At 36.8% G+C, this 14,587-nt stretch overlaps 1 protein-coding gene across 1 annotated transcript; it reads right to left on the reverse strand.

The window, feature by feature from the left end:
• Nucleotides 1-5,304: 5,304 nt before the first annotated feature.
• LOC133879808 (uncharacterized) lies at nucleotides 5,305-14,453 on the reverse strand. The gene is made up of 11 exons (XM_062318584.1): nucleotides 14,306-14,453; nucleotides 13,944-14,193; nucleotides 13,644-13,845; nucleotides 13,156-13,508; nucleotides 12,496-13,029; nucleotides 11,003-12,200; nucleotides 10,225-10,575; nucleotides 9,754-9,991; nucleotides 6,609-9,256; nucleotides 6,361-6,509; nucleotides 5,305-5,786 (listed from the first exon to the last, which is right to left on the reverse strand). Exons 1-11 carry the CDS (start codon nucleotides 14,451-14,453, stop codon nucleotides 5,441-5,443), a joined length of 6,417 nt encoding a protein of 2,138 aa, XP_062174568.1. The 3' UTR covers nucleotides 5,305-5,440.
• Nucleotides 14,454-14,587: the final 134 nt, after the last annotated feature.

The following is a 14,587-nucleotide window of genomic DNA, read 5'->3' on the forward strand; positions in this document are numbered from 1 at the left end:
AATAAGAAAAAAAAAAAAAACACACACACACACACGTCACTACCATAGCATCATCCGCTAAGGCTCTGTTTGTAAAATCGTTAGAAGAAAAAGAAAAATAAAAGTTTTCGGGGTTCATAAAAAAATTGGAAAAACTTCGTTTATACCCTCAGCTCATTTCATCAATTTTGAAAAAATGTACTTAAATTTTAAAAATGTTAATTTAAGTTATTCATCTTTTAATTTATTTATTTTTTCAATTTCAACATTTCGTTAGAATTTTTCATTAAATCATGTCAAAATTTTCAAATTATCCATATGTTTACTTTTTAAAAAAAAAATTATAAATTTTTTCAAAGATTCCGGCAGTGTTATTTTTACAAATTTCGTAAAATTCTGACAAATACCTAAATCCTATAATTTTTTTTTTCCCAAGAAAAAGAGGAGTTTTGAGAATTTTAACATGATTTAACGAAAAATTCTAACCGATGGTTGAAATTGAAAAAAAAAAATTAAAGGATAAATATCATAAATTGACACTTTTTAAAGTTTAAGTATATTTAAAAAAAAAAAAAGAAGAGAAAAGCTCAAAAATTATAAGTAAAATTCTCCATAAAAAAATAATATCCAAACGATGACTTCACCAAACTATGTTGGCTTTATGAGCTTAATAACACATCTTTACTTTATGAGATTCGAAAGTAACAGAAAAAGAGGAAATTAAACAACCAAACGACAAGTTTAGCATAATAACAAAGACCCAAATTCTAGTCATATTTACGGTGCAAAAAAAAAAAAAAAAAAAAAAAAAAAAAAGGTGGAAATTAATTCCCCATCCTGGGAATAATCCTGAATCACATTCGCTCAACAAACGTCATCTTAATTTTTGTTATTTTCTTTTTTTAAAAAATAAAAATTATATACCCATTTTTTCAAAGTAATTACATTAAACTTTTTATTTTACTTATTCAATTTAAATATATTTTTTCAATGATTTTTTTTTATCGAGATGAAAAGAGAATGATAGTGTTAGTATAGTGATTGAACGCAACTCATGGGAAAGAGGATCTGCAAGAGAAAAATGAGGTTGAAGGGTTCACCAGAGAAAAGGCCCTCCTATATCCATTTATAGGTCGTCACCCCGCCTTGCTTCTCAAGGTTTTAGGAATTCTCAGCAGTAATCTGTTATTGACGTGGGGATTCCTTCCTCAAGTTTGTTATGAGAGTGCATGGCGTGATTAGACAGTTTATTAAGTTGGCGAAGTGGGGGAATCGGGTGTTGGGCATTGTACCTTGACGAGAGTGCACTCGAAACCTTGCTGGTTGTCTGGACCGCATGCCATTGAACATTCCAGTTCCTTTAGTTATGGATCGTCGGCCTTTTTAGGCCCATTCAGTAATGGGCGGTTGGGCTTTCTGGCAACTTCGGTGGGTGACTTATCAAAAGCCCATTGGTAAGTAGGCCCTCCAATAGTCACAAATTTCCTTGAATGATGTGGCCTGATAGTCATTCATGAAAAATTCGATTATATGCCCGTCTATAAGTAGGCCCTCCAATAATGTCCTAATTTCCTTGAACTGATAGTTGTTCATGGGAATTTTTATATCTGCAGTGAGAGATTTTCTGCTAATTCCTGGAGGATATAACCCGTATGAGATTTTCTGCTACTCCGCCTTTGCGCATAAAGGAAGCATGAGATGGCAGATTATATGACCCGTATGGGCAGATGAGTATGCTGAAATGGAACAAAATTAGATGCCGCCAATGTAATAAATGAGCTCTTGCAAAGGGAACACATCCTTTTGAGCATCGACAAAGAGTATGCCGCCATGGTTAAAGATGAGGAAGAACCGTTCGAGGAATCTGCTTGTGACAAATGAAATCGTCTTTTAACATCATTCCTTCAAATGAAATCCTCTTTTAACTCAATTTGAAATGGCTTATCATTTTGAAGCAAAATTATCAAATTTTAGTTGAAAAAAAACCCTAGGGTTGACGAACGTTTGGCACGATCCTCAAACGTTCGAAATTACCCAAAATGCGATAAGAGCACTTGTAGTGAACTTGTCAAAATTTAAGCAGATTTTGACGAAAAATATCACTTTTGTTATTTTAGCTACTTAGTTTTCAAAAGCTACAAATATCAAACTCTTCAAATATTCTCTACTTTAAAATAAATACTATTTTTTATTATCCTTCAACCAACCAACAAAATACCCAATCCAGACTTCGATCAGACCCAAACCCACTTCCACGGACCTAACCTTCGACGACCAGTGACTTCACGACTGGTGGAGGCTCGACGGCCGGCTGTTCATCGCGAATCGGCTTTTTCGACAACCGGTGAGGCTCGACGACCGATGAAGGCTCAACCTTCTCTGCTTCAACGACCGGTGGACACTCGACTTCTCTGCTTCTAGATCCACCGGAACCGACTTTCCACGACGACCAGTTTCTTCGACGGCCGGCTTTTCCTCACGGCCGGCATCTTCTGGATCAATTTTGCCCTAAATCAGTTTCACCCTCGATCGATTTCCACTTCTAAGACCAACGACCTTCACCCGCGAAATTGAATAAAATATTGCAAAACAAGAAGAGACGATTGACTTTGCCCTCAGCAGATCAGACGAGCCATTTCAGCACTCACCAAATTACTGTAGCAGAAACGAGTTCGTTGCAGACACGATTTTGATGAAACTCAGCCGATTTTGATGATTTCCTCACTTTGACGAGCTCATTACAAATGCTCTAAGTATGGATTTCAACCGCCAGAAACCCATTTCGAAACCCACTTTTTCTTCCTATAACTTCTCTCCCAAGTGGATTTCGGCCGAATCGCTTTGAGAAGCTTTCATATTCTCGAAGAATAGAGGGTATTTGCAAATCTAATACGAGGTATGCAACAATATACCGATTAATTTCAAGAGATTGATTTTTTTTAGGGCATCAATTTCAAAATTGGGATTTCTTAAATTTTTACCGGGTCGTAGCAACAAGTCTCCAACCCATCTTCATCACCGACCTGATCGCGCCAGAGAGGGCTCCCTTCTTGTACGCCTTGCTTCAGCACATCCCCATCGACTTTGCCACCCACGTCATCAGAATCATGCAGAACCTTCACCGAGGAGTGATGAACGCAACCTTACCTTTCAAGGGCTTGATCATGAGGATAGTCGGGTAGGTCAACGTGGACACATCTGATGGAAGGGCCGTCCAAATTCCGTCAGGGACTTTTGATAAGGATTTTGTGAGGAGGAGCGAGGGCCATTTAGCTCGGACAGCCCCAAAACCTATGTCAGGAACACCAGTAGCCGCAACAGAGCATCCACCCCCAGGCCAGGACATGCCTCCTTGGGCAGCCCAGCCACTCAGCGAGATTGCCCAACTAGGCACCGATGTCGCTCGAGTGCAGACCACACTGGCCGGACGACCACATCACCGCTTTTGGAGAGGAGCAGGGCAGATGTGGATCCCCCAATATATCTTGGGTTGTGCACTAGCAGTGCATGAATCATTCCTCATATATATATATATATATATATATATATATAGAGAGAGAGAGAGAGAGAGAGAGAGAGAGAGAGAGAGAGAGATACTTGAGTTTTGTTGTATGCTGGGGATTGTAGCTGAGTTCCAGATTTCGGAAGGGTTGTAAATATTTAGGTCATCTCCAGCAGAGTTGCTACTTTAGCTGAAATGGTTAAATTTGACTATTTTTGCTCTTTTCTCCTCTCCAGCAGAATAACCAAAGTAAACTTTTTCATCTAACATTGAATAGTGAATAGGCAGAGTTGCATATTAACTGTTCACACAAGTCAAAAATTTTTATTAATATTTTCTCTCTCCCCCCTCTCCCTCTTCTTCCCTCTGTCCCTCTCCATCGGTCTCTCTCCGTCATCCCCAACGAACAGTGGACAAGGAAAAGGCCAATAGCTTCGACGAGGTCTTCTCGCAGAATTTGCCGTGTACCAGCAAGGATTTCGGCGGCTCCTTTGGCTTTTTAGGTTGCGATTCCGATGGCAGCAATAGGGTAGGCCATCCGCTGCCTCTACCATCTCCACCGCTAGTATCACCCCAAACTCACCTCCAAGCTTTCTCAGCCTCGCCCTCTCCGCCGGCAAGGCGTTCTGATCATTCTCCAGCTTCCTCGGCACTGTCAACGAGTCGATCGGCGCGAATGGGACCGTGGAGGGGACTCACCAGCTTGCTTTCTGGCTCATAACCGCACCACCAACAAGGGACCATTGATTGCACCAGCCACCATCGACCGGTTATGGGTCTTGGGTGTGGGTGGGCAAGGGTGGTTTCACTGGTTTGGTTGTGGGTTTGATGGGGTTGGCCGGTTGTTGGGGATGGGGACGGAAGAGAGAGAAAGAAAATAAAACAATAAAAAAAAGATTGGAAAATAATATTTTAAGAAAATGAAGAGTAGAATAAAGAGTGTTGTTAGAGTGTTTTTAACTGTTGGAGTAGCTAAAATAAATATTTTTAATTTTTAATTAGCTACTTTAACTTTAACTGCTGGAGATGCCCTTAGTTTACTTCTAAAAATTGCTCATTCATCAAAAAAAGAAAGCTGTTGACGTTGAAATTTTTTTGATACTGTGGAAACGTATATTTTGCGTTTTTTTTTTTTTTTAAAAAAAAAAAGATTAGAATTTCTTTTATTTTTATTTCAATAAGAGTATTTTCGTAATGGGGGAGAGGAAATTGAAAATTATTTGGTAGTTTGAGTGGGTATGTGAACTTTTCCTTAAAAAAAAAAAAAAGCTTTAGAAGTAAAAATAGAAAAAATGACATAATTTTTATATATATATATATATATTTTTTTCCATTTTATAACAATCTTTTTACATAAAAAATGGTTAAATGTGATCAATCAATAAATGAATAAAAAAAACAGAGCAAAAATAAAATAAAATGAGATTATCATGTATGTGTTTATTTCTCTTCTCTTCACTACACAGCTAATATGAAAATCAATAATCAGAAAAATGACCTGATTTCCCTTTTAAAAAATTGCACGATTATGCCTTTAACTAGGGAACCATTCACAACATAATCACTTGCTCAGGAAAATAAATCACAATATAATTACTAATTCAAGGTTTTTTATTTTTTATTTTTCCTTTTTTATTTTTTAAATTGAAAAAGTAAAGGTCATTTTGTAAGCATCGACATCATTTAACATCAGTTATGTTTCACAAAATAGTTACTTATTCAAGGATTCTATGGACTCTTACTTTTGATCTTAGATTCAACTTCACAATATAGGACCTAAACTTACAAGTGTCATAGCATTGCCAATTACAATAATACTACATACCAAATATTGAGCTTCAAATTTCAACGATCTGTTCTAAAATGCTTTATAGTTCAACACTTTCAAGTGCATATGAAAAAGAACATTTCTGAAACATATAATTTCATAGCACCTTTCAGCTCATGTGCAGCTATTTATTACTTCCATCCTCCTTTACTACTCGTATTTTTCCTGGACTTTTTCCCCTCCCCCCCTTGTTTCCTGTTTCCTGACTGATTTTTACTGTTGGCTCCAGACATAAAATCAGCTTCTAAAGCCTTTGACTTACCCTTATCAACACTACTATTTGTCTTACCATTGCTACCACTATCCTCATCATCCTGGTCAACTGATGTACTGCTAGTTTCTGATGTCTCTACCAGAAGGTTTGTGCCATGCTGCAAGAATAGCTGACTCAAGATAGGTTCCACCTTTGGCCTTCTTGACAACAACCTCATGGAAATTTCTTCAATTGTTGACATATTGGTCCCAAGTTCCGAATCACTGAGAAGGTGAAAAAGCAAGTCAGCAAGATAAAGGCAGGATTTTGATATTCCGTGGCTACAAACTATACTACATTTTTAAAACAAAGTCAAAGTGAGTCGCATATAATGGAACCATCACATGCATCATATATATGCACTGATCATACTCATCATATATAGTATCAGCAAAATGTGTCACATAGAGGATAGGCTGATTCACTTGAACAGAAACTTTTCTATGATCAGACTTGATTGAGTTGTGCGTGAACAGGCTCCGGAAGATCCAGTAGAATAAACTGTGGTATAGTACAGATTCTGTCTTATCTATTTCACTTAATAGTATGGAAATGCATTCATTTGCATTGACTCAATTTAAGATGTATGGTACTATCAGAGTGAAACGAGGGATCTAAAGAAAAACCGAGGCTAGACTCTATTAGTAACAAGTACATTCTTTGTATGTAAAAAGTCCTGATATTTCTATTTTTGAGGAATTAAATAAAGACATTTTAAGATACTGTCATAAGAGAAAACAAAAAACCCTTGGGAAATAGCCTAAGAAGGCAAGGCATATCAACCTCCATTATACTTACCTCACACCCAATGCAGCAGAAAGTACCTTCAGTTCATCAAGCATGCAGGCTACTTCCTGCAATAGGTTTTCATCACCATGGTAAATAGTGTTCTGAAGGCTTTCGTTCACAACAGTACTTACAAGGTGAATACTTTTGTCCACATCCACCTGATGTTTACACAGGAAAAGAGGAAAATTCAGTAATGGATCTCATGTGCATCTGCTTTTTGCTCAAGTCGAAAATAATGTGAAGCAATTTTGCATTACCTTGATTACTTGAGCATTGGGCAAAAAGCTCTTTGGATATCCACCATTCTCCAATATTGACTTCAATGCTTCAAACATTTCCCAAAAGTAACTATAATCCATTGGCAGCTTGCTTCCATTTATGTTGTTCAAAACAAAGTTTGAAGGTGCAAGTTTACAACCCACCTGATCATAACTGCCTGAAGAAAGCACTTCACTGCAAGAATGAGTTGTTTCCACTTCAATAATTTCAGTTTGAGCTGGCAAGGCTTTGACTGTCTTTGGAAACAAGACTCTTAAAATGTCCTCCCTGCAATGCTTTACCGTCATGTCCACAAAAATGACATCTGGACATAGAAATTGTGAACAATTTTTTCCCAAACTCACAATTACAAGAGGATTGTTAATTTTTTGAAATGCTTCAGCAAGGACATTTAGGTGGAAAGTCGCATAGAAGTTGCTCTGAAGGACATCATAAAAGTCACATGGAAGTTGCTCTGTAATATAGCTCCTATGAAGCAAATCAAAAAGTAAATCTGAAAAATTCCCATAGTTCAGATGAGCCAAACATATTATGGCAACCAATCTCAACAACAGCGGTGGATAGTGGTCTTTCACATTTATGCTCGACATTTCGATCCATTTCATTGTATCCTCCTTATTATCAATAAGCGGCATAACAACTTCATAGATAAACCATTCAACCAATGGTTTCACTTCAGTGACTTCAGTGGAAATTGGGCCGGTATCTCCCTCTTTGTAGATAAACCATTCAGCAAAAGAAGACTTTGAAGTGATAAAGTAACCCTGGGAGTATGATGCCAAAATCAGTAGGCGCTCAACAAGATACAAAAAACAACCAGGTGACATATAGTCCTCTTCATTCATCCAGTCTGCCCTGTAAGTATTTACTAAAGCTTCATTGAGCGTCAGCAGAAGGGATAACACTCTTGGAGACTCACATCTATTGTTAGGTACGGTAGCATGTAGAAATTTTGATCCCATATTCACAAAGAGAGTTTGAATGAAGGTCTTCCAGGGCGAATTCTTGTCAATCCCACCAAACCTATCCAAAATCTCCTTACATAAATCATTGTCAAGCTTACCCAATCCAAGAATTACCATTACAACTCTTCCAATTTTCCCGTAAGTCAACCTACCCTTTGAGCCGATGTTTTTACGTATGACTTGTTTTAGTAAATTCTTCATAACCTCAGTTCCTCTCAAAGAAAACATGTTCTCTGCCGATGATTTCCGCCAGTCCAAAGGAAATATGTAGCCAAAGATATCAGTGGAAAGTTTGATATATGGCCACAATGTCTTATTATTATCGTGGTACTTGAGGACAAGATATTTGGATTCCAAAAGAGACTTTGCAACCTCATAGATATGAGTAAGAGATATGCTTTGGCAGAACATGGAGAGAGAATTCTTTAATGACAAATCATAAAGGGCTCTGACATTGTCCAAAACCTTCGTACCAACAGAAAGTAATTCTGAACACCAGTAACTTTGAGCAGCCGAAACAAATTGGTGGAAATTGATAGGAACCACCTTCCTGTTCTTACGAAGGAATCTATTATCCAATTGTCTCACCCAATCAGCAGCAGAGTTGAGCAAAAGATAGATGGCATTATCATTACGAAACTGCTTCCGCACTCCAAAATAATTCAAGCAAAAATCTCCATATTCATTAACATCTTGGGTTTCAGCACATCCGAGGTATTCAATAATGTTCACAATCTTATCTTTCCAAAGATTCCAAAAGCAAATCAGTGTTTCTAAAGAAATCTGATTTGTAGCGATTTTCTGTTCCGAATGCTTTTTTAGATCAAAGACAAAATTATCTTCCCATACATACTCTGAGGAGTTTGAATGAAGATGAGCATCTAGAATTTTTCGAGCACATATTATTTCACCTCCAACACTTTTATGTCTCTGAGCTGCATTCAAATAGTTTTTCATCATGGACAAGTTACTCTGCTCATTTGATAAAATATCAGCCTCGGTACAAACAAACGCAAAAAAAATTTCAGACCCATTCTTTGCAAATGTTCTGGCTTTTGCTAAAAGCTTTTGCTTTTGTGTAAACTGCTTTAACGGCCAACCTTTGCTTCCAGGTTCCCAAAGTGAGTTGGATAGTACATAGGAAAGAATTAACGAGGATGCTTCTATGAAATTCCCAGCCTTCCCTAGGAGATCAGCTTCATGTTGAATCTTCCCTCTCTGCCTCGCTATGTTTGCAGCCACCAAGAAGTTTCCTAATTCTTCTTCCAACATCAGAAGCTCATCAAGACAACCATGAGACTCCAGGAACTTGCGCATCAAATCTATGGATTGAAAATCTTTAACAAATTTCATCATGGATCTGCTATCCTTAAGCTTGTAATGATGAAGAGCACAACTCTCTAGAAACTCTTGTTCAATTTTGTTTATTTCTTTTCCCATTCTAACCATGTCAGAATCTGTAGTTGCATGTTGCTTCCAATACTGAATGTACTGAAAACCCATGTCAAATAATTTTCCTTTGGTGCATACTTTCAAACAGTCTGAGAAAAAATAGCCCCTAGCATACACATTAGCTGCAAGTTCATAGCATCCGGCTAGAGAAAAGCATTCCCCAGCTCTTTTCAGCTCAGGCTCACCACTTTTTTCCAAATAAAGCCTCCCTGAAACAAAGAGTTCAAATTTTTGAAGTCAAAATCTACCAATACTGACTTAGACTTTGACACTTACAAACTAAAGCATAAAAAAGTTAGCTATAAATAAAAAAAATAGTGTTCATGATGATTTTTTGGCCCTCATCAAGGGACCAATTTATCCCCGGAAATTTAGAGATCAACTAAAAAAAACTTCCTAACATCACATGGCAAATTTTCAGATACAAACTATAACAGAGATTCTAAGAAGATTGCAATAAGTAAACTGTATGGGACTGCAGAACTACACATTATAAAGTGGAAGGAAAAAACAAAGCAGTAGGACAAGACATCCAGGCTTCAGTACACACTGTTTATAAGGTGGGATGAAACATTCAATTTTGTGCAACGCAACTCAACTTTTGTACTTGAGACAAGGGGCAATTGCATAGTGTTAATTTTAAGGATGATGTTTATGTTCCATAAAAATGATATAGTTGACCAATGTCAGAGAATCAAATGCGCACCAGCTCTTTCATACTCCCCCAAATCAGAGAAACATTGGGCAGCAGAATCAGCCATTCCTATGGCTTCAAATATCTCTGCAGCTTCCCTAAGGATCTCATTTGCCGCTTTAGGATTTGAATGGCGCGTGCTGTCAGCAGTCGCTCTGAGGGCAGAAGCCTTAGACCTTCTTTCCCAATAAGTATCTCCAGCTTTCTCAAAGCACATTGTTGCCATTTCATAGTTATACTCTCGATACAACTGCAAGAAAAAAAAAAAATAAGAGTTAGACATCACCATTACTGTTTTAGACAGCTAATTGTTTTGAAACAATTGTAAGTCTATGATACAAATAAAAATGAACGATCTTATTCCTTCACCATGATTTATTTCATGCAATAACCTCAATTTTTTTTTTTTTTTTCATTCACAACTGGAGCAAAATATTTTTCAATAATAGAGTCCAAATCAATGGCATAATAAATAGTACTTACATTGATTCCCCGCAACCTCCACTCCTCTGGGCTGCTGGCAACTTGCATTTCCTGAGCAAGTGAGTCATCTAGCTGTTTGACTTGGACAAGACACTTTTTCTTCCAATAGTCAAACATAGGTATGCAGAATTCCTCTACATTCTCACAGATCCACAACCTCTGCCTCGTACGAGTGACAGCCACATAAAGTTGCTTCAGTTCTGAGCACAAGACATTGTGTTTAGCCTCATTGAAACTTGGGAAAGAGAGAGAAGTTGAGTTGAGTAAATCTTGTTCCTCCATATAATTATATATCACCCTCCAACGATTTTTCAGAGGTGATGAGCCAAAAAAGTTGTACAACAATACATCCTACATGAAGAGCAATATAGGAGTCACAAATGGGTAGAAAAATAAGACAATAAACTACTGAAAAAAGATATACATTTTGTACAAATAAAGTGATAATTGTTGACATCTAAATAAATTTTGAGAAATAAACTTTTTCATTTTCTGTTACAGCAACAGAGAACAAAAATCTGTTTAGACATGAAGCTTGAAACTTTGAACTTTTGCAAGAAAATTGCCATATGCGTCCTGGAATCAGGCAAACATAACAAAGGAATTATGCTATCCCACCTAAAATGGTGATGAATCTGAACATATTAAAAAGGACCTTTCAAGATGAAAACTGTATTCATAAAAAAATTAGCAAACAAATAGGCAAAAGAAAACTCTTCATGATAATTATCTCCATATAAACCAGTAAATTGAATAAATAATTATGCATTACAACCACCTGAAACTGAAGGCCCTTGCACTCCGCAATAGTTAGAACAAGAGCTTGCTTCCCAACATAATTGGTAATTTCGTTCCGAACATGATCATCTCTTACCAATATTACCTGTTCTGCACCAAAGCCAACAAAACTCCTTCCAGCTTTTCCACTATTTCCAAAGATAGTACTGATTGTGTTTTGATTGTTCACTGACCCAAGCAAGATTGGAGCTTCACCATTTACAAGACTAGTCTCAGGCTGCAAAACATCAATAGATTGATGGAAGAAACGATAAAGAAGGTCAATAATACTCTGTGAAAGTTTAAGAACCCCATCGTGAGTACGGAAATTTTGGCTCAAATGGAAAATATCTGAGATTATCCCTTTCTCTTTTCTTTTATCATGTCCACAGCTTTTAGATTCCAGTAGAAACTTATTGTTGAACAGAGATCGTAAACCCTGGAATCTAAAATCGATTCCCCTCGCAATTGTTTGGGCAGTGTCACCAGAGAAAACAAAACCTTCTTCTACATTTTTGCAAATATACTTGAATAGTGCAATTTGGTTCAATGTGAGATCCTGCACCTCATCGACATATACAAAATCAATTTCATCACCCTCATATCTTTCATCTCTCAATCGACAATGAAGATCAATTACAAGATCAGCCACATCAAAGTCACCATTTTTAACCTTCATTTTTTCATAATTTTGAAAGACTTCATATATTATCTCTCTTTCCTGTGTATTTAAACTTAACACTCGTCTCTTTGATAGTAAAACATAGTCTTCACCGCTGAGTTTACCACCACCTGCCTCTAGAGCTTGTGGGTCACCTTTTATATAAGAAATTATCTCCGTAAAAACTCTTGAAGAGTCAAGATTCTTAGTTAGTTGGGTATTGAAATGGGGCCAGTATGATGAATTAAACCTTTCATAATTAACTTCTTTCTTCCTTATAAATGTCTGTAAGGAAACTGATCCACCACGAACCTTGCCAAGAGAATGTTTCATTACTTCAGGGAATCTTTCAAAGTATGAATTACCCACACTTCCATCAAGCATTATCAGAAAATCATGAAATGTAATGACAAGAGGGTATGCCTTGGGTGGAACATCAACAAAAGTATCTGGGACATCCTTGAAATGAGCTGCTTCATCAAAATCATCAAAATCAATTGAACTGGTTCGTTTTGAAAATTTACCACCATAGGCAACGCTGCATGTAAAAAAAAAAAAGTTAAAAAAGGCTTATCATTAGATATTAACCAAGTTTTATGCAACAAAAAGTGGATATTAAAAGCCAAGGCACATGAGGAACTAAAAGCCAGAACCTAAATATTCGGTAGAGATGGATTTGCCAGCTAGATTCTTACCAACAGAAGAAACACCCCCATATCACAGATTTGAATGCTAAACATATGCAGAAACATTCCCATGTAAATAAATGAGAGGAAAAGAATAATCAACACTCCAGATATCTCATGTGCTACCCTAAGCTCTAATCTACACACCTTTTCAAATGAGAAACGTGTTGTTTGACAGCATAACACAGTTTATGACTGACTGTCACGAAAAGCTGGCGCAATATGGTACCCTCTTCTTCTGCAATAGTCTCCTTGGCTTCGTTTTCCTGACTATGCACAGGTCTATCGCTCTTGACACCATATAATAAGTCTTTTGCCATATGGTGTTGTTTTTCTTTTTGAAATAACTTCATAGTCAAAACAGTTGTTTTCCCGGTACCTGACCGGCCAAGTATAAAGGTACTTCTACGAAAACGGATTATGTCCGACTGTTGTTCAGTTACTTCAAATGGAAGATCCAATTCAACACCATCATGATTAGAAAGCAAGTGGCCAACTACGCCTGATGATAAGGAGTAGAATTTCATTAGCATCAGACTCTCACTAACTTGTACATTCTCAACATAACTTCTACCATCAGAAGTAGAATCACTTAAATCGATCCCATTTTCATTGCTATCAAGATTCTTAATCCTGACAATATCAGAAGAACTTGACCAACTCTTCGGAACTTCCAAATTCCTATGCAAAAAACAATGTAAAAAAAAGTTAAGGCCAATTAGAATGTCAAACATAAAGAAGAGTTGCATCATTCAAATTTTAAAATTTAACATACGAATCTAATAGAATGCAAAAGAACATACATACCCTTCCAGACGTTTCTCTTTGCAATGATTAACAAAGTCATCTGTATACTTTCCAAACAAACTATCAAGACGTTTGATTAATTTTGGAATATCCTCTACAGGTAATATATCCCAGATCTTCAAGACTTGATAGTACTTAAATTCCTTCTCCAAATCACTCCATTCTTTTTCTATGTCATTTGCACAAATGGCATAAAGTCCTTCAACCTTAAATTGCTTTAAAATCTGTGAAGAACCTCCACAAACGGGTCTCCAGCCACTGGAAAGTTTGACTAGAAGGGTTATAACTGATTTCTTTGTTTGTACAGACTTCAGTCTTTGAAATGATTTCCGAAAGTTATCACTGAAAAGAACCTGTTGATATTGAGTACAAAAGATTTAATAAGAAAGACTGCATAACCAATTTAAGTAAGAATATTAAAATTGGCACTAATGGAAGTTACAAATATATATTTTTAATGAATAGTATAACTACTCAACACCAAGTACCTTCCACCTATCACCAATCCCATTGAGCAAATCGTCAAATTGTTCCAACTTTTTCTTCACATCCAAGATTGATTTGTTCAAATCCTGATCTTCATTAGCATTAAAGAAACACTGACGATTCTTAGCATCAAGGACTAAATCTTCCCAAACAGATTTTCTATTACAAAGGGTTCTTTCATTTCCTAAAATCCATAGACAGTACCTGAAAGGCATTATTTCATGGGCCAATTATTATTCAACACATAACAATTAAATGGAAGCAAAAGTAAACTTATCAAAAGAGTTTAGCATAAGTATTACCTAGCCCTTGTAAGAGCAGCATTAGTTCTCTGACGATTTGATATGAACCCAATTGATCCATTACATCTTACCGTTGATATTATTATTATGTCCTCTTCCCCACCCTGGAACCCATCAACTGATTTAACCTTCACTGCAAACCCATCAAGGTTATCATACTTCCGTCCAAGTTTCTCTCGAATTGCAACTACTTGGGCAGCGTAAGGAGATATAACACCAACGCTGAGTTTCTGTTCCGAACCACCCCAAGCTGTATTCAGAGCAAATGACAAAAGAGGGAAAAAAAGAAGAAGTTAATTAAAGGTTTAACCGTTTAAATTCAGACAAAAGTGGGAAAAGATATGATACTTAAATTGTGCAACCTTTGTTTAATTTCAGCAGTATTTTCATAACAACAGCAACCTCAACCATGTTTCTCCAACTACGCCCAACATCATCCTTCTCTTCTCTTCCACCTGCTATATTTATAAAAGAATAGGGACCAAACATTGGCCAGGAAAGATAGTGCATTTCGTGGCTTTCTCTTTTAACATTTGGAGAATCTAAGATCTTTTTGTGATAAAAATTCAAATTTGGGAAGAGACTTATGGATGGATGCATTCGGTATTGTATATTGAGAAGATGTTTTGAGTGACCCAATGAGC

Source organism: Alnus glutinosa, chromosome 10, assembly GCF_958979055.1.
Source record: "Alnus glutinosa chromosome 10, dhAlnGlut1.1, whole genome shotgun sequence".
NCBI lineage: Eukaryota > Viridiplantae > Streptophyta > Magnoliopsida > Fagales > Betulaceae > Alnus > Alnus glutinosa.